Source organism: Salmo trutta, chromosome 14 (assembly GCF_901001165.1).
Source record: "Salmo trutta chromosome 14, fSalTru1.1, whole genome shotgun sequence".
Classification (NCBI taxonomy): domain Eukaryota; kingdom Metazoa; phylum Chordata; class Actinopteri; order Salmoniformes; family Salmonidae; genus Salmo; species Salmo trutta.
The window spans coordinates 71724722-71742807 of record NC_042970.1 but is presented as its reverse complement, the minus strand read 5'-3'; the positions used below and the strand labels follow the sequence as shown (position 1 = coordinate 71742807).

The 18086-nt window shown below is 44.2% G+C and overlaps 1 protein-coding gene across 1 annotated transcript in view; it reads right to left on the bottom strand.

The window, feature by feature from the left end:
- LOC115147274 (nodal modulator 1-like) overlaps positions 1-17957 on the bottom strand; it is a 33774-nt gene extending 15817 nt beyond the window's left edge. The window contains 25 exon segments of the mRNA XM_029689423.1: positions 334-471; positions 883-1035; positions 1267-1339; positions 1587-1693; positions 2121-2221; positions 2301-2346; positions 2838-2927; positions 3618-3776; positions 3779-3835; positions 5377-5550; positions 5746-5824; positions 6014-6169; positions 6473-6603; positions 7005-7188; positions 7270-7367; positions 9240-9354; positions 9598-9743; positions 11019-11195; positions 11478-11625; positions 11830-11975; positions 12108-12193; positions 15874-16029; positions 16342-16490; positions 17026-17293; positions 17808-17957. Coding sequence (XP_029545283.1) covers positions 334-471; positions 883-1035; positions 1267-1339; positions 1587-1693; positions 2121-2221; positions 2301-2346; positions 2838-2927; positions 3618-3776; positions 3779-3835; positions 5377-5550; positions 5746-5824; positions 6014-6169; positions 6473-6603; positions 7005-7188; positions 7270-7367; positions 9240-9354; positions 9598-9743; positions 11019-11195; positions 11478-11625; positions 11830-11975; positions 12108-12193; positions 15874-16029; positions 16342-16490; positions 17026-17293; positions 17808-17823 — 3153 coding nt within the window. The 5' untranslated portion in view covers positions 17824-17957.
- Positions 17958-18086: the final 129 nt, after the last annotated feature.

Sequence of the window (18086 nt, the reverse complement as noted above, 5' to 3'; positions counted from 1 at the left end):
TGAAACAGACAAATTAGTCCAAAATGAAACCAGACAAAGTACATAATACATTATTTTTGTATAGAGCCTGTATAGAGCCCTCCAGATTGTTGTAGAGAGCCTTCCAGATTTTTGTACAGAGCCTTCTAGATCTCAAGGATATTTTACACATTAAAGACAGCATAAGAACACCAACTGTGCTATTTCAGCAACACACATTAACTGGGAGTGATATGTGCTGAATACGTAGTCTTCAAAAGGCCTTTTCACAGAGCATTTTCTTAGCCCAGGGCTAATTTGCCATGGGATAAGTGCAGTGTGAACAACACGGGTGTGTTGTGGCGGCCATCTTACCACAGTGTAATCTCCGCTGGCCAGTGAGGGGAAGGAGAAGACGCCGTCCTCTTGGGACAGGGCGCTACACAGGTAGACCAGGGAGTCATCTCCAGACTCGGCTCCATCCACTGGGGCTGTGTTACAGCCACTGATGTCCTGGGAAACACAACAAATACACATATTACAGGGAATTTTATTTAACTAGGCAAGTCAGTTAAGAACAAATTCTTATTTACAATGACGGCCTACACCGGACGCCGCTGGGCTAATTGTGTGCCGCACTATGGGACTCCCAATCACGACCGGTTGTGATACAACCTGGATGTAAGATAAGTATTACATATATTTGAAACTTGAGATTCCCGTTTTGGGTAAAAACGGTATGTATCCGTCTGGGTTACTATATCATAATTTAACCATTCATGAGGTAAAATGCCCAGCTTCATAGACAGCCAACATTAAGGATAAAATATCACTGTAGTGTATCACAATATGTATAGAAATACAGCGGACTGGACACCACCGCTCTTTGAATTTGCCATTCAATTCAATACAAATATATTTGACCTCCTTCTTCACTGTGGCAGAGTAGAGGAGGAAGGTGACTTTTTTCATGGGCTCCCCATCACTCCGGACCTCCCCAGAGACATCGTACCCTCCCACCACCAGATGTTCTGCAGCCGCTGCATTGGCACTGGACACACGCACTGACGTAGCGCTCTGTGGAAAGACAACGCAAAATGATAGTGAATCATTTGGACGTTTTTGCTCTAATTCTTTTGCATAGTTTACACTACCTGTAATCACTTATGTTCTTACTCTGCTTGCTTATATTACTTGTGCAATATGATTGTTGACTTCCATTTGCATCCAACTAAAATTGTGCCAATAACACCTACAGCTGCACATTGAGATGGCTTGAGATCATGAGCCATGCAGAAAGAAACTCACCTGCTCCAAGGTCCAGGATGGATGAGAAGCAATGACGTCATAATTTCCAGGAAGTACTTTGGAGAAGGTGTACCTGTGAAATGACCCAAAAACATTCTGTATTAGAAGCCTAGTGCTTGTACCACCCCCACGTATATTGTCCTGATACAAAAACAACAGCAGATGTGTACAAAAACATCAGCATTGATATGAATGGCTTGAGTTGTCAGTACTGAAAGAAAAGCCAGTGTGTGTGGGAGATTGTTTGTGTTGTAAGGGGTAGTTATATTGCCTTGTAGTTTAAAGTAATGCTGTTAAGAGATTGAGGAGCGGTCCCTTACTTTCCTCCAGGCTGAGTGAGCACAGTCTGCAGCTTTTCTCCTGTTCCCTCCCTGGTCAGGCTGATCTCCACCCCAGCTGGGCCGAGGAGTTGGCCTTTACTTAGCACCTGGGACATACACAACACATTAACGCCACAACAAAGTAAACTATTATTTCAGAAATGCACATACTGTAGATCTGGTAAGTACTAACACTAAACAACCATTTAAAGAAGTGTCAGATCTCTGTGCCATTCCGTTTAGTCAGTAAATAGTGATGTATTGAGTCTTTGGGGGGGGGGGGGGGGGGTGGAACGTAGTCTAGCAGTTAAACGCGTTGGGCCAGTAACAGAAAGGTCGCTGGTTCGAATCCCCGGGCAGATTAGATACAAAAATATGTTGATGTGCCCTTGAGCAAGACACTTAACCCCAATTGCTCCAGTAAGTCGCTTTGGATAAAAGCATCTGCTAAATGACTAAAATGTAAATGTATTTTAGCCAGCACCATCCCCACAAGGGTTAGGCCAAGGCTTATTGAAGAAGAGTTCCTCTCACCGCTCCAGAGACAGAGAAGCCAGTGAAGACAAAGTTGATGTCCTGCTCCTTGGTGCAGATATCATTGACCCCGTCCACATAGAGGTCCACACTGGTGGGCTCTGCAAAAACACAGAGTGTTATGTTACAGAAATGCTGGCAATACACAAAAGGTACAAATACACATGAAATTCTCCTTACCAAAGCTCCACCCAAGAGGAGGCTCAATCTTCAACACAAAGTCTCCCTGTAAATAAGAGAGTCAAATATTAGCAGAACTGCCTCTATGAATCAGAGTGGGGAAGACTCCTCTCTCGTCTCTAAAATGTAGGCAGGTAAACAGCACTTTCCTGTGGCTACCCTATCTCCACCTGATACTGCCACAAGGACCAATAGCATGGATAACTGGTAAAGTACGATGAAATATAATTGTATTCAACATTCTGTCTTGTAGACTACTGCGTCTTATGTCAGACTGATATCCATGAAGTAACCAGGAAAACAGTCTGATGTTTAGACAAACCAATGCCATACTACTATTGCATTTTCATATGTATCAATACCACAGGAGGCTGGTGGGAGAAGCTATAGGACGGGCTCATTGTAATGTCTGGAATGGAATACATGAAACGGTATCAAACACATCAAACGTATGGAAGCCACGTTTGTTCCATTTATTATTACATTCCAGCCCTTACAATGAGGTCGCCTGCCTACCCTGATCAATACATTCATTACCTTGTCATAGAGGGGAATCATAAAGTATCCATTGATGGGAGCACAGTCGGTCTGATACTTCAAAGACCCTTGTTTGGTGTACACTTTAATCTGTGAGAGACAAGAAAGACGATATGTATTTAGCAATGCACAAACAGAACCAAAAGGCAAAAGCATGATTTCATGCAATGCATGCTGGACAGTACTATAGGCTTTTGAAGTCAAGTCGCTAGTTAGCTAACGTGAATGACTTGCACCGGCAGTCATTAGGGTGAGGGTGGTCCAGTCTGAGATGATTTGACTAAATAGTAATCCTATTATTATAAATGTGTGTATGGTGCAATACCTCGTCAGTACAGTGGGGTTTAAGTGGACTGGCAACTAGCTAGGTTAACTTTAGCATGCTAGCTAACGTTAGCTAGCCGGTGCGTAAACTACCATTCGCTCAGAGTTTTAAATGTAGAAAGGGCTTAAAAATCAGTGAAACGCACTTTTTAAATAGCTGCAGGTTATTGCGTTTCTGATGCGTTTTGTAAGGATAGCTAGTTAGTACAATGCTATGTTAACTAGTTAGCTCACAAGTTCTGAATTTCGACATGGTTGTGCACGAGAAACCAGCAACATAGATCAGAGATGGCTCGTGAGATTAGTGTGGCTAGTCATAGAGTTAGCTAGATCATCTTACTAGCCACCTTGGGGCTAATGTTATTTCATTCAAACTCAACTGTCATTTCACCACTCAAGACCACAAGCAATAGTCTGTCTCCGCCTACTAAGGTAGTAGGCCGTCTCTGCACTCACCTCGATCAGCGAGTAGTTGATTTCAACGTCGGATTTCACGAACCCTCCGCAGGCCACCACAATGTCATCAGCTGACACTGTAATAAACTGGCAGCAGATGATTCCAAATAATATCCAGAACACTGCCATGTCTGCCGGTTCCGTTATTCCGAGTTTACGCCAGAAGATTTTTCTGGACAACCGAATTGACAATGCACGCTGCCTCCGGTTCCGTTACGCTGCGCTGTTGAAGGAGCAGTAGCTAGCTATTCTGGAGGTGTCGACACCTGCTGGTGCGGAGGTGACATAGATTAAGAATGTACTTTTGAAAATGTTGGGTGCCTATTCAAATATGAACAGAATCTTGTCTTTTGGGTTTCCCTACTGAACAAATTAAACAAGTTATATTCACACAAAGTATGACAAGAAATAACATACGTTTTAAATACTTGCATTATTTATTTTCCTTTTCCAGCCACAATTCAATAAGATATAAGGCCCGGGGGGGTGTGGTATATGGCCAATATACCACTGCTAAGGGCTGTTCTTAAGCACGACGCAAAGCGGAGTTGGCCATATACCACAAACCCCCGAGGTGCCTTATTGCTATTATAAACTGTTTACCTAGGTAATTAGAGCAGTAAAAATACATGGTTTGTCAAACCCGTGGTATTATGCCTGATATACCACTGCTGTCAGCCAATCAGCATTCAGGGCTTGAATTTTATAACAATGAATAACACACAGATTTTGGAATTATAAAACTTTTGCCAAAATGACATCTTACTAGTTGATTCAAATGTAACAGTTCACTCATAAACAAAGGTTTGCAATGGATAAAACAACACTTCCCCTTTATGGAACACAGGCAGTGGAGACAGAGTACAGTAAAAAAGTATTAGTTCAGTTTGGTATGTAGCGGAAGTTGGGACAGTAGATCTCAAATACATTTTGAAATATTAAATCACATGTAGCTTGTCATGGTCATTAAAGGTTAATACTTAGAGGGAGTTAATGGAAATAGTAAACAAGAGATTAAGGAATATAAATTCACACAAATCAATACAGTATACCTTTAAAAGATAAACAAGAAAGGTCCCATTTAAAGTGCAAGAAGAATGTTTAGTGTTTATAGGTGTTCAATTGGAACAATATGGGATCAGCTTTTAATTTTTTTAATTACTTTACTCAGAAGGGCAAATCAAAGCTTTATAGTGGTTATTGTCATAATAAGAGTCCTTCTTGGAAGGAAAAAGGTAATAGTCAGTAGAATTATCATCATGACATCACATATAGTAATGTTTATGGTAGGCTACATATAGTAAACAACAAACAGGACAAGATATTCTCCACAAAAGGCAGTAAATAGCTATTTTGCCAGCTTTGAGTTCAAACTATTGGTCCAATATTGTAAGACAGTGCTTGTTAAACGTTTGAACTTTCACAGATCTCAACATGCGTTGGATCAAAACCAAAGAGCCTTGATAGGCAAAGTTAATCCCCCAGTTGCATAGTGTTCCTCAAATCTAGTGTCTGCCAGTGGTAGGGCTGGTTTCCTGGACACAGATCGAACCTGGTCCTGGACTAAAAAGCTATTTTAATGGAGATTCTCCATTGAGCATGCATTTTATAGTCCATGTCTAGACTTAATATGTCTGGGAAACCAGCCCCTTTAGTGTCTGCAAGTAATAGTGTTTAGATAGCCAGTTACAAGTAATATCAAGAGCCCTGAGATTTTTGGTCAGGTAAAACTCAAGGGCCTAATCCTAGCAATTCAGACATGAGTAGCAGAGTCCGGGGGTGGCTGGACCAGGAAGACCCCAGAGTTGGAGCGGTAGCTGGGGTTGACTCTGTCTGAGGAGTGCGATTGGAATCCCGAACCTGTGGATCTAATAGCACAGGTCCTCTGGGCCTGACACAGCTTCTGGATCAGGAAACGCTTGTCTCGCCCATCCTGGCCGAACAGGGAGAAGAGGAGGGTTAGTGCCTAAATTAACCCTATGCCCTATAACAGTGTTATGCCAGATAACTAGGACCTAAAAAAAATTCTGGTCAGGAAAATAATCCTGTCCCTACAGCTAAGTCCTATGAAGCTACTGTACAGTATAGAGTTGTGCAGCCATGTAGACTGGTTACTGTAGCTACTCACCATGACTAGCTGTTCCCTCAGTTGGTTGATCACTCGCTTGTGCGCTCCAGCTAGAGCAATGACATAAAACATGGCCAGGCTGAGGGAGGAAAGAGACAAGGGTTAACAAAGCAGAATTTTGATAGCACTTTGTGACAGCGTGTTGATGAAAAGAGGGTTTTAGAAATACATTTTATTGATTGATTGGCTGAAACCACAATCTATCGGCCTGGATATCAAATGACAATGAACCGTAGACAGGAGTGATATCATTGGCTGGAACCCGTACCATGTGATGACAAAAAGGGAGACGGCGAAGGCCTCAGAGGAGATGGCCAGGAGGAATGTGCGTGCTCCTGCAGGCAGCTGGGACACCGTCCGGGGGACCACCTCCCAGGATGTGGTGTAGTTAATGAAGGGACCACAGGCCTGGGAACAGCTGATCCTGATAAGGGAGAAATGGGAGGGTTAGTTTATGTCCCCAACAACTGATCTAGGAGCAGACTGATACTATTTTCACACTATGGTGCCAAGCCAAACAGTACTGTGCTGACTCAAATATTTTCCTTTCCAGCCCACTTTCAGCAACAGTACAGCAGTACAGCTAAGCTAGGCTCAGTTAGGCTCAGCAGTGTGAAAAGGGTATGAGATTGGTGCACGGTGAGTTTCAGTGAAATTAGCCATATTGATGGTTATCTATGGAAATAAAGATGCATGCATGCTAGGCTAACTGCAGCCATGTACTCACTGTGCGATGCCAATGGTGACAGGTACACAGGCCAGTGCCAGGCCAATCAGCAGCACAGCCAGGAAGAAGAAGTTGGAGCTGGAGGCTCGGAACGGACGGGTGGCCGGGCGGCAGTTATTCACCAGGGTCACCTGCAGGGTAGACAATACATACATTAATCAACATATTTGTGGGTGAGAATTCCCTTTCAGTCGTTTCAGTCAACATAATACACACAGGTATGGGATATTCCTTTTCTCTATCAATTGGCGGTAGGAATTAGGATAAGGAAATATCCTGACCTATACTATTACCTATGTGGTACAGTATGTCTAATTTAACTCAATCAGGGAACCACGGTTACCTACAGTATGTAACCAGACCTTTAGACCCAGCTTAAACCATACACTACAACTAAAAACACCAACAGTCATTCATATCAAGTACCTTCCTGATGCTTTTACTGTACTGTATTACATAGAACTACAATTATGTCCACCGGCCCATCTATCACAGTACATTGATACGGTCTAGTATTTCTATGGTATGCTACCTTTTTGATGTAGAAGATGATGAAGTACTTGATGGTGCAGATGGCGGGCAGCAGGGGGCAGTAGAACGTCCCGATCCAGCAGATGGTCTGGCCATACACAATCTCCAGGACGTTCTGGGGGATGGCAAACTCCTGCTGGCCCCACCATTTGGCCAAGCCGCAGTCACAGTAGTCCACTATAAGTCTAGGGGGAGGGAGGAGGGAGAGAACCATCAGAAGAGAAGAGGAGAGGAGAGAAGAGGAGAGAAGAGAAAAGATGACTTACTTCCTAGGGAACTCCACAAAGACAGTGACGGCACCAATGATGATGAAATCGAAGATCATGAGTTTGTACATCTCCTGGCCCACGCGAGACTCCCAACACTATAGGCAGAGGCAGAATCATATGAGATCATAGTAACGTCCAATATCAATATGTACAGTACCAGTCAAAAGTTTGGACACACCTAGTCATTCCAGGGCTTTTCTTTATTTTTACTATTTTCTACATTGTAGAGTAATAGTGAAAACATCAAAACAATGAAATAACACGTATGGAATCATGTAGTAACCAAAAAAGTGTTAAACAAATCAAAATATTTTATATTTGAGTTTCTTCAAAGTAGCCACCCTTTGCCTTGATGACAGCTTTGCACACTCTTGGCATTCTCTCAACCAACTTCATGAGGTAGTCACCTGGAATGCATTTCAATTAACAGGTGTGCCTTGTTAAAAGTTAATTTGTGGAATTTCTTTCCTTCTTAATGCGTTTGAGAGAATCAGTTGTGTTGTGACAAGGTAGCGGTGGTATACAGAAGATAGCCCTATTTGGTAAAAGACCAAGTCCATATTATGGCAAGAACAGCTCAAATAAGCAAAGAGAAACGACAGTCTAAGGTCAGTCAATACGGAACCTTTCAAGAACTTTGAACGTTTCTTCAAGTGCAGTCGCAAAAAACATCAAGCGGTATGATGAAACTGGCTCTCATGAGGACCGCCACGGGAAAGGAAGAACCAGAGTTCATTCGAGTTACCATTCTCAGAAATTGCAGCCCAAATAAATGTTTCACAGAGTTCAAGTAACAGACGCATCTCAACATTAACTGTTCAGAGGAGACTGCGTGAATAAGGCCTTCATGGTCGAATTGCTGCAAAGAAACCACTACTAAAGGACACCAATAAGAAGAAGAGACTTGCTTGAAACACGAGCAATGGACATTAGACCAGTGGAAATCTGTCCTTTGGTCTGATGAGTCCAAATTTGAGATCTTTGATTCCAACTGCCGTGTTTCTGTGAGATGCAGAGTAGGTGAATGGATGATCTCTGCATGTGTGGTTCCCACCGTGAAGCATGGAGGAGGTGGTGTGATAGTGCTTTGCTGGTGACACTGTTGGTGATTTATTTAGAATTCAAGACACCCTTAACCAGCATGGTTACCACAGCATTCTGCAGCGATACGCCACCCATCTGGTTTGCGCTTAGTGGGACTATCATTTGTTTTTCAACAGGACAATGACCTAACACACCTCCAGGTTGTGTAAGGGCTATTTGACCAAGAAGGAGAGCGATTTGACCAAGATGGAGAGTGATGGAGTGCTGCATCAGATGACCTGGCCTCCACAATCACCCAACCTCAACCCAATTTTTTACTTAAAAAAGAAACATTTTTTTACCTTTATTTATACAGGTTTTTCTCATTGAGATAACATCTCTTTTCCAAGAGAGACCTGGTCCAATAGCAGCAGGGGGAACAACGTTTCATACAAAACAACTTACATACACTAACACAACATTAAACAAAACTATAAACACACATACAGTACAACAAAAACATTTTACATTAAAAACACAAGAGTCTTGACTTAAAACAGCTGGCCTAAAGACAATTACGGTTTGGGATGAGTTGGACCACAGAGTGAAGGAAAAGCAGCCAACAAGTGCTCAGCATATGTGGGAACTTCTTCAAGACTGTTGGAAAAGCATTCCAGGTGAAGCTGGTTGAGATAATGCCAAGAAAATGCAAATCTGTCAAGGCAAAGGGTGGCTACTTTGAAGTATCTAAAATATATTTTGATTTGTTTAACACTTTTTTGGTTACTACATGATTGCTTATTTGTTATTTCATAATTTTGATGTCTTTACTATTATTCTACAATGTAGAAAATAGTAAAAATAAAGAAAAACCCTGGAATGAGTAGGTGTGTCCAAACTTGACTGGTTTTGTATATCTACGGTGACCTTTGACCTCCACTCACCGGGTAGAGGATGTGGTTGTACCCGCAGACACAGTTGCCTTCCTGGCAAGAAGTGATCTGACCCCAGAGGGAGACGAGAAGCACACAGATACTGGTCAGGCGCATGAACACACACCTGTGGAAAGATTATGACATTATAAAGAAATGACATTGGTGTTAGTATGCAAAAATCTATTCATCCATACCAGGGTGCTACATCAGTATGCAAACAGAAACATCAACAGCATCATTCATTGATTTTCACAGAAGAAAGTGCTTGGTTGCCAGGGTTGGGGTAAATTTCATATCAATTCAGGAAGTAAACTGAAAAATGTATCGACTGAATAGAAATAAAAACAACCCCAGCCCTGTTGTTTACCTCATGAGAGTGAAGCGGATCTCGAAGGCGGGGGAGTAGTCTTCAAACTGGATGATGAGGGAGAAGATGAGGGGGGTGATGAAGTTGGCCAGGGTGATGACGATGGAAGGCAGATACTCATAGATCAGGTCCAGGATGAAGTTCACCTATTATGACAATGCGTGTTTGAAGTAAAACAGAAAAGGCACATGCCATTAGGTATACAGTACTGAGGAAGAGAGCATTCATTTCAATAGAACAACCATTGTGCTCATCCCTCAACCTTTGAAATTGTTGAACGTGTCAGTGTCGTTCTGTGTTGATGTTTGTGTTTTTTGTCAAATCGATAAACGTTTAAAAAAACAAAACAACCATTGTGCTCCCAAGTGGCCAGCAGTCTAAGGCATTGCATCTCAGTGCTACAGGCGTCACTACAGACCCTAGTTCGATCCTGGGCTGTATCCCAACCGGCCGTGATTGGGAGTCCCATAGGACGGCGCACAACTGGCCCAGCGTCGTCTGGGTTAGGCTGTCATTGTAAATAAGAATTTGCTCTTAACTGACTTGCGTAGTTAAATAAATTGTGCTAAACCAGGGGTGTCAAACTAATTTTTCCCCGCGGGCCGCATTCGGTCTCATCAATGCTCCCTGACTGTCTAGTTTTCATTTCAATGACTTTTAGGATGCTGGAAAGAGTGACGACACTAGAAATGTAGGTCCATTATCAATTCTACAGTTTAGATTTGGTTTTAGTCATTTCAATGGCGATTAAGATCATTTTTTTCCCCGGGGAGAAAACTATTATAATAAAATTATATTTTTCAGTTTTTACTCAGACCACCCGTGTGCCGTATATTTGACACACCTGTGCTAAACTTAGACATATGTAGCAGATCTAAAATAAGCATATGTCTATTGACCAGCTACCTACAGAGTCCATAAGGAGAGGCTGAGGACATCAGGGACAGCAAGGTGTGCTGAGGAGACTGCAGACCTGTCTCTGACCGACTCTCTGACCAACTATCCTCCCTGGCTGTGACCAAGATGCTCCTCCTCAATTCATGCTTCAACTCCCTTCATGTTGATCATTGATTTACATTTGTTTTCTTGTATGTGCTACTGCAATTCAGCTTTAAGTTTCCATAGTACACATGAAATTAAACTAAACTAACATTGCTGTTTAAAGGTTTATCACAATGTGATTTAAAAAGAATCCTCCACTACATGGGGTTCCCAGGTGGTATAGCGGTCTAAGGCACTGCATCTCAGTGCTAGAGGCATCACTACAGACCCTGGTTCGAATCCAGGCTGTATCCCATCTGGCCGTGATTGGGAGTCCCATAGGGCGGCGCACAATTGGCCCAGCGTCGTCCAGGTTTGGCCGGGGTAGGCCAAACGTCATTGTAAATAAGAATATGTTCTTAACTGATTTGCCTAGTTACCTTAGTCATCTGTGCTTTCTGGGAGAAGTTGGTGGCTATGTAGATGGAGTAGAAGCAGGCAGCCAGTACAGCGATCACAAACAGATTCAGGATCAGTCGGATCACGTAGATCCTACACTTCTCCTTTCGTGTCCTGTCTGCTATCTTCTGCTTAATTCGTTCCTCTTCCAGATCAGTCTGTTGACATAGAAAGGACAGAGGAATTAATATAGGATCTCCATTATATGCAGTTATAAGCACTTATACTGTATATATTAATAAACAAATAAACACAGCTCCTTCTGAAAGTCAGTGAAAAGTGAGTGGTAAACAGAAGAGAACCAGTTCTGTTACATTATATGGTTCTAACTGGAATGTGTGAACTGAGGACTTCAATTCACTTTGTCAATAATGTTGAATCACATTTCTCCCTGTTGTTTTGAGTCAACCTATACTATTGACTGACTACTGACACCTCACCTTCAGTTCATAAAGAAGACTGCTCCTCTTGAGCCTGGCTGCGCTGTCGTTGACGATACAGAAGTCCCAGCCGGCAAAGATCTTGTTGCAGAAGCTCTGGAAGCGATCCTCGTCCTGCACCAGTTTACGCTTAAAGCCAGTTGCAGACCTTTGGGGAATGATGAGAAATGCAGATTTGGAAATTGCTAAAAAAACGTAAGTATTTCTATAACAGTATATGACTTGCATGACCATGAAAAACAATTGGACAGCATGTGCATGTTTGAGAAGATATGCCTTTTGAGGACCGGTTTATCCAAAAGACTAGTATAATTGACTAGTCTGAATACAGTAAGATAGGGCACTTTTTTACCTTTTGACTATCCATATGAGACTGAGGAAGAGGTAGGCTATGGTGACCAGCAGGTAGGCCAGAGGCAGGTTGTAGGTGAACTTAGGGAAGTGAATGGTCTCTACCTTGTAGTAACCATAGAAGAGGTAGGTCTGCTCCAGAAAGCCCTTTAAGATGTCAAACAAACATGGGAGTCATTCTCAGTCCCAGAACATAAACTACAGTGCTATGCAGGCGTATAACGAGTGACTGAATTAAATTAATAAGAGGGCGTGGTATATGAGGAGGGAAGTCCGTACCGCCCCTGAGAGGAGGTCTGTGATGTGCTGGTGGAAAACCACCAGGCCACGGCGAGAGGTGCTGGGGTAGTTACTGCACTCGAAACCTGTGGTTCACAACAAAAGCAACAATATAATATTGGTAAGACATCTATCTAGAAGTTCAATAACATTAACAATGAATAAAAAAAATAAAAAATTAAATAAAATATATATCTATCTATCAGAGATGAGATTAACAATAGAACATTCATAATCTACTGTAAAGATGACTGATGCTCTTGATGTCGCAGAACAGTTACTGACTACATACCCCATATCTCTCCTCTCTAACTGAACCTTCATGACAACATGGTTGAATGTGGTGTTAATCCCTTACTGACCTACAGTTGGCCGGTCTGCGGCCAACAAGGCAGAGTTCATCTCAGCCTATGCTACCCTCCAGTCCCTCGACTTCTTGGCGCTGACGGAAACATGGATTACCACAGATAACACTGCTACTCCAACTGCTCTCTCCTCGTCCGACCACGTGTTCTCGCACACCCGAGAGCATCTGGTCAGCGGGGTGGTGGCACTGGAATCCTCATCTCTCCCAAGTGGACATTCTCTCTTTCTCCCCTGACCCATCTGTCTATCTCCTCATTTGAATTCCATGCTGTCACAATCACTAGCCCATTCAAGCTTAACATCCTTACCATTTATCGCCCTCCAGGTTCCCTTGGAGAGTTCATCAATGAGCTTGACGCCTTGATAAGTTCCTTTCCTGAGGATGGCTCACCCCTCACAGTTCTGGGTGACTTTAACCTCCCTACGTCTACCTTTGACTCATTTCTCTCTGCCTCCTTCTTTCCACTCCTCTCCTCTTTTGACCTCACCCTCTCACCGTCCCCCCCTACTCACAAGGCAGGGAATGCGCTTGACCTCATCTTCACTAGATGCTGTTCTTCTACTAATCTCACTGCAACTCCCCTCCAAGTCTCCGACCACTACCTTGTATCCTTTTCCCTCTCGCTCTCCTCCAGCACTACTCACTCTGCCCTTACTCAGATGGTATAGCGCCGTCGCAACCTTCGCTCTCTCTCTCCTGCTACTCTCTCCTCTTCCATCCTATCATCTCTTCCCTCTGCTCAATCCTTCTCCAACCAATCTCCTGATTCTGCCTCCTCAACCCTCCTCTCCTCCCTTTCTGCATCCTTTGACTCTCTATGTCCCCTATCCTCCAGGCCGGCTCGGTCCTCCCCTCCTGCTCCGTGGCTTGACGACTCATTGCAAGCTCACAGAACAGGGCTCCGGGCAGCCGAGCGGAAATGGAGGAAAACTAGCCTCCCTGCGGACCTGGCATCTTTTCACTCCCTCCTCTCTACATTTTCCTCCTCTGTTTCTGCTGCTAAAGCCACTTTCTACCACTCTAACTTCCAAGCATCTGCCTCTAACCCTGGGAAGCTCTTTGCCACCTTCTCCTCCCTCCTGAATCCTCCTCCCCCTACCCTCCTCCCTCTCTGCGGATGACTTCGTCAACCATTTTGAAAAGAAGGTCGACGACATCCGATCCTCGTTTGTTAAGTCAAACGACACCGCTGGTCCTGCTCACATTGCCCTACCCTATGCTTTGACCTCTTTCTCCCCTCTCTCTCCAGATGAAATCTTGCGTCTTGTGACGGCCGGCCGCCCAACAACCTGCCCGCTTGACCCTATCCCCTCCTCTCTTCTCCAGACCATTTCCGGAGACCTTCTCCCTTACCTCACCCCGCTCATCAACTCATCCTTGACCGCTGGCTACGTCCCTTCCGTCTTCAAGAGAGCGAGAGTTGCACCCCTTCTCAAAAAACCTACACTCGATCCCTCCGATGTCAACAACTACAGACCAGTATCCCTTCTTTCTTTTCTCTCCAAAACTCTTGAACGTGCCATCCTTGGCCAACTCTCCTGCTATCTCTCTCAGAATGACCTTCTCGATCCAAATCAGTCAGGTTTCAAGGCTGGTCATTCAACTGAGACTGCTCTTCTCTGTGTCACGGAGGCTCTCCGCACTGCTAAAGCTAACTCTCTCTCCTCTGCTCTCATCCTTCTAGACCTATCTGCTGCCTTTGATACTGTGAACCATCAGATCCTCCTCTCCACCCTCTCCGAGTTGGGTATCTCCGGCACGGCTCACTCTTGGATTGCGTCCTACCTGACAGGTCGCTCCTACCAGGTGGCGTGGCGTGAATCCGCTCAGTTCTAGGCCCTCTCCTATTCTCGCTATATGCCAAGTCACTTGGCTCTGTCATATCCTCACATGGTCTCTCCTATCATTGCTACGCAGACGACACAATTAATCTTCTCCTTTCCCCCTTCTGATAACCAGGTGGCGAATCGCATCTCTGCATGTCTGGCAGACATATCAGTGTGGATGACGGATCACCACCTCAAGCTGAACCTCGGCAAGACGGAGCTGCTCTTCCTCCCGGGGAAGGACTGCCCGTTCCACGATCTCGCCATCATGGTTGACAACTCCATTGTGTCCTCCTCCCAGAGTGCTAAGAGCCTTGGCGTGACCCTGGACAACACCCTGTCGTTCTCCGCTAACATCAAGGCGGTGACCCGATCCTGTAGGTTCATGCTATACAACATTCGCAGAGTACGACCCTGCCTTACACAGGAAGCGGCGCAGGTCCTAATCCAGGCACTTGTCATCTCCCGTCTGGATTACTGCAACTCCCTGTTGGCGGGGCTCCCTGCCTGTGCCATTAAACCCCTACAACTCATCCAGAACGCCGCAGCCCGTCTGGTGTTCAACCTTCCCAAGTTCTCTCACATCACCCCGCTCCTCCGCACACTCCACTGGCTTCCAGTTGAAGCTCGCATCTGCAACAAGACCATGGTGCTTGCCTACGGAGCTGTGAGGGGAACGGCACCTCCGTACCTTCAGGCTCTGATCAGGCCCTACACCCAAACAAGGGCACTGCGTTCATCCACCTCTGGCCTGCTGGCCCCCCTACCTCTGCGGAAGCACAGTTCCCGCTCAGCCCAGTCAAAACTGTTCGCTGACCTGGCACCCCAATGGTGGAACAAGCTCCCTCACGACGCCAGGACAGCGGAGTCAATCACCACCTTCCGTAGACACCTGAAACCCCACCTCTTTAAGGAATACCTGGGATAGGATATAGTAATCCTTCTAACCCCCCCCCAAAAAAAAGATATAGATGTACTATTGTAAAGTGGTTGTTCCACTGGATATCATAAGGTGAATGCACCAATTTGTAAGTCGCTCTGGATAAGAGCGTCTGCTAAATGACGTAAATGTACATAAATACTATATAATTAATGTACAGCAGTGGAGGCTGCTGAGGGGAGGAAGGCTCATAATAATAGTTGGAACTGAGCGAATGGAATGGCACCAAACACATGGAAACCATGTATTTGATACCATTACACACATCCTGATCAAGCCATTGCCCCGAGCCCATTCTCCCCAATTAAAGTGCCACCAACCTCCTGTGATGTACATGTAACTGCCAAAATAAAGCAAACACTTCAGCAAATGAGGGATGCAAAGTCTATTGAAAGCAGGTGCTTCCACGCAGGTGTGGTTCCTGAGTTAATTCAGTAATTAACATCCCATCATGCTTAGAGTCATGTATAAAAATGCTTATTATTTTTGCTCCCTTGGCTAGAAGAAGTGACTTTGAAAGACGGGTCTCAAGGGAGCATAGGCAGTTTTAAAGGGTCTGTGTTTCCTTTATCTTGACAGTTACATGTATAATATGGTCCACTTTACTCTATAACACGTAAAGGCCTGTGTTACCATCTACGTGGTTGAAGGTGGTGTTTCCTGAGGCATGGGGGGCAGTGATGATGGGCAGCATGACGAAGCCGAACATGAGCAGGAACATGACGAAGTTGAGCAGCACCAGGAAACGCAGGAAGGAGAAGTAGGACAGGATCCCCGTGCCAAACATCCCTGTGATGGGACACAGAGAAGGGAAAGGATGAGTGATTTAGATACCATCCAGGATCTTAAAGAGATCAACATCAATGCACTCATCTTTTAATGCTTCCAACAGAAGACACACAAGTGAGCAAGAGAACTTTTAATTGCCCAATTTTCATCAGCGATATTACATATCTCTGTGGAAACTCTGCCGTTGTCCCTCACAAATCTAATTTTGAGCTTTGTTCGTGTAACTAAGCCTTTGACATAAATCATGTAGTAATGTCAATAGAAGTCAATTGGAGTAACAGGTTGTTTTGTCACTGGCATCCACTCTCTTACCCTCAATGACATGGATGTCTCCCCTCCAGAGCTCCAGGTTGCTGAGCATCTCAAACCCATCCTCCTTCAGCCTCCTCAGGGTCCGTCTGGTGCTCTGTCTCCACTGGCTCCAACTGCTCAGATCCTTGGCCTGCTCCAAACGCTGGTCCCTGTCAGATGATCAATCAGTCAATATATTAAGCAATCAGTCAGTCAATGTTTACATACTAAGCATTTTTCAAGAATGCTAACACCACACCAGGATCCACCAAGAGAGCGTCGACAAAGAAACCCAATATACAGTAGTGTCCACCATGAACATAACCACCTCTAGCCCCAATCGTTATGCTCATGAAATTGTAGCCTACTTGTCGTGAATGTTGTGCTCTGTTATTGGCCTAGAGAGCATTACTTCACTAATCGTGTAATGTCTCAAATAGATACGAGAAAATGAAACACTGCCTGCAGAGCAATAACTATGCACTGCTGGCCCCTATAGTGAGTGAAGGCAATGAAGGCAGATAACCAATTACTTCCAACACAGTAAGACTCAGTTAAAAACCTACAAATATCTGATGTCCTGTAACTTATACAGTTACATAGTATACAAATGGTATTACACAGTGCAACCCTTTTCATATTATCATTACAATGCAACATTTTACACCAGTATAACACTGCATGAAGACATATTAGAGATCTGACTTGTCTCTGCGTTTCTCCGCCATAGGTTTGGGCAGTTCCCTGACTGGTCTCTGTAGGGTCTGAGTCCTGTGTTTTTCCTCATACTGTCTGGCCACTGTGGTCTGTCCCCATTTCCCACTGCTGGAGGAGCCCAGCCTGGTCCGTGAGCTGCCACGGCGCTTGGTACTGCCCGAGGCTGAGGGCTTTCTGCGGTACAGCAGAGACTGGTAGCTGGGGAGCTCGTCCAGTAGTGGGTTACGTGGTGCTCCCAGACGATCATTGTGGAACACTGTCAAGAGAGAAATACGGTTTTTAAAAAAGTGTTTGGGGAAGAGGCTGGGGGTTAAAGTTCATAAAGCGAGAGTAAAATGTGGGGTTTAAAGAGCAGTAATTGAATGCAATACACTCTATTGATATCATACTGTTGAACTCACTAAACTATTTGGCTGTGAATGCACAGGAAGTGGTGTAGCATTGCAACAGACAGGTATTTTTGGAAAAACTACAACAACCACACCTCAACAATTAACGTTACAACTATCAAAACATATATTCAGCAATCAAGTTACTGTTGCTATTTAATGTCATAAAACTCAAAGAGTAAGGGACGTTTTCTTTCAATAACAACGACAATTGGCTCAGTTTTAGCTCAAAGTTACATAGCTACCGTTAGCTAGCTAACGTTGGCTGAATAGCTTTTTAGCATTAGGAAAGTTTACCTGCCTTGTCTAGCTAGACAACTGGCTACATTTACTAACTTACTTGCTGAGAAGGTCCATATGAAATTTAGTTTGCCTAGTTACCTGAGTCTCTCTCCATGTTCAGTTGTCCTCGTGCACTTTTAATATCAAATAAAGTTTAATGAACAACTTTGTTAGCTAACTAGCGTAGCTAGCTGACGTTGGCTGTCAGTCAGCAGAAGGAAAACAAAGCCGCATTCCCTTTCCTGAATCCCAAAGCGACGCAATACTGGAGGCTAGATGTATAAATACTAGATCGGCATAGCATGCTTTGCCACAATTATACACAACAATCGTGCTTATTTCATTTGGGATATGACTGGAGTTTAATCAAATTTCAAT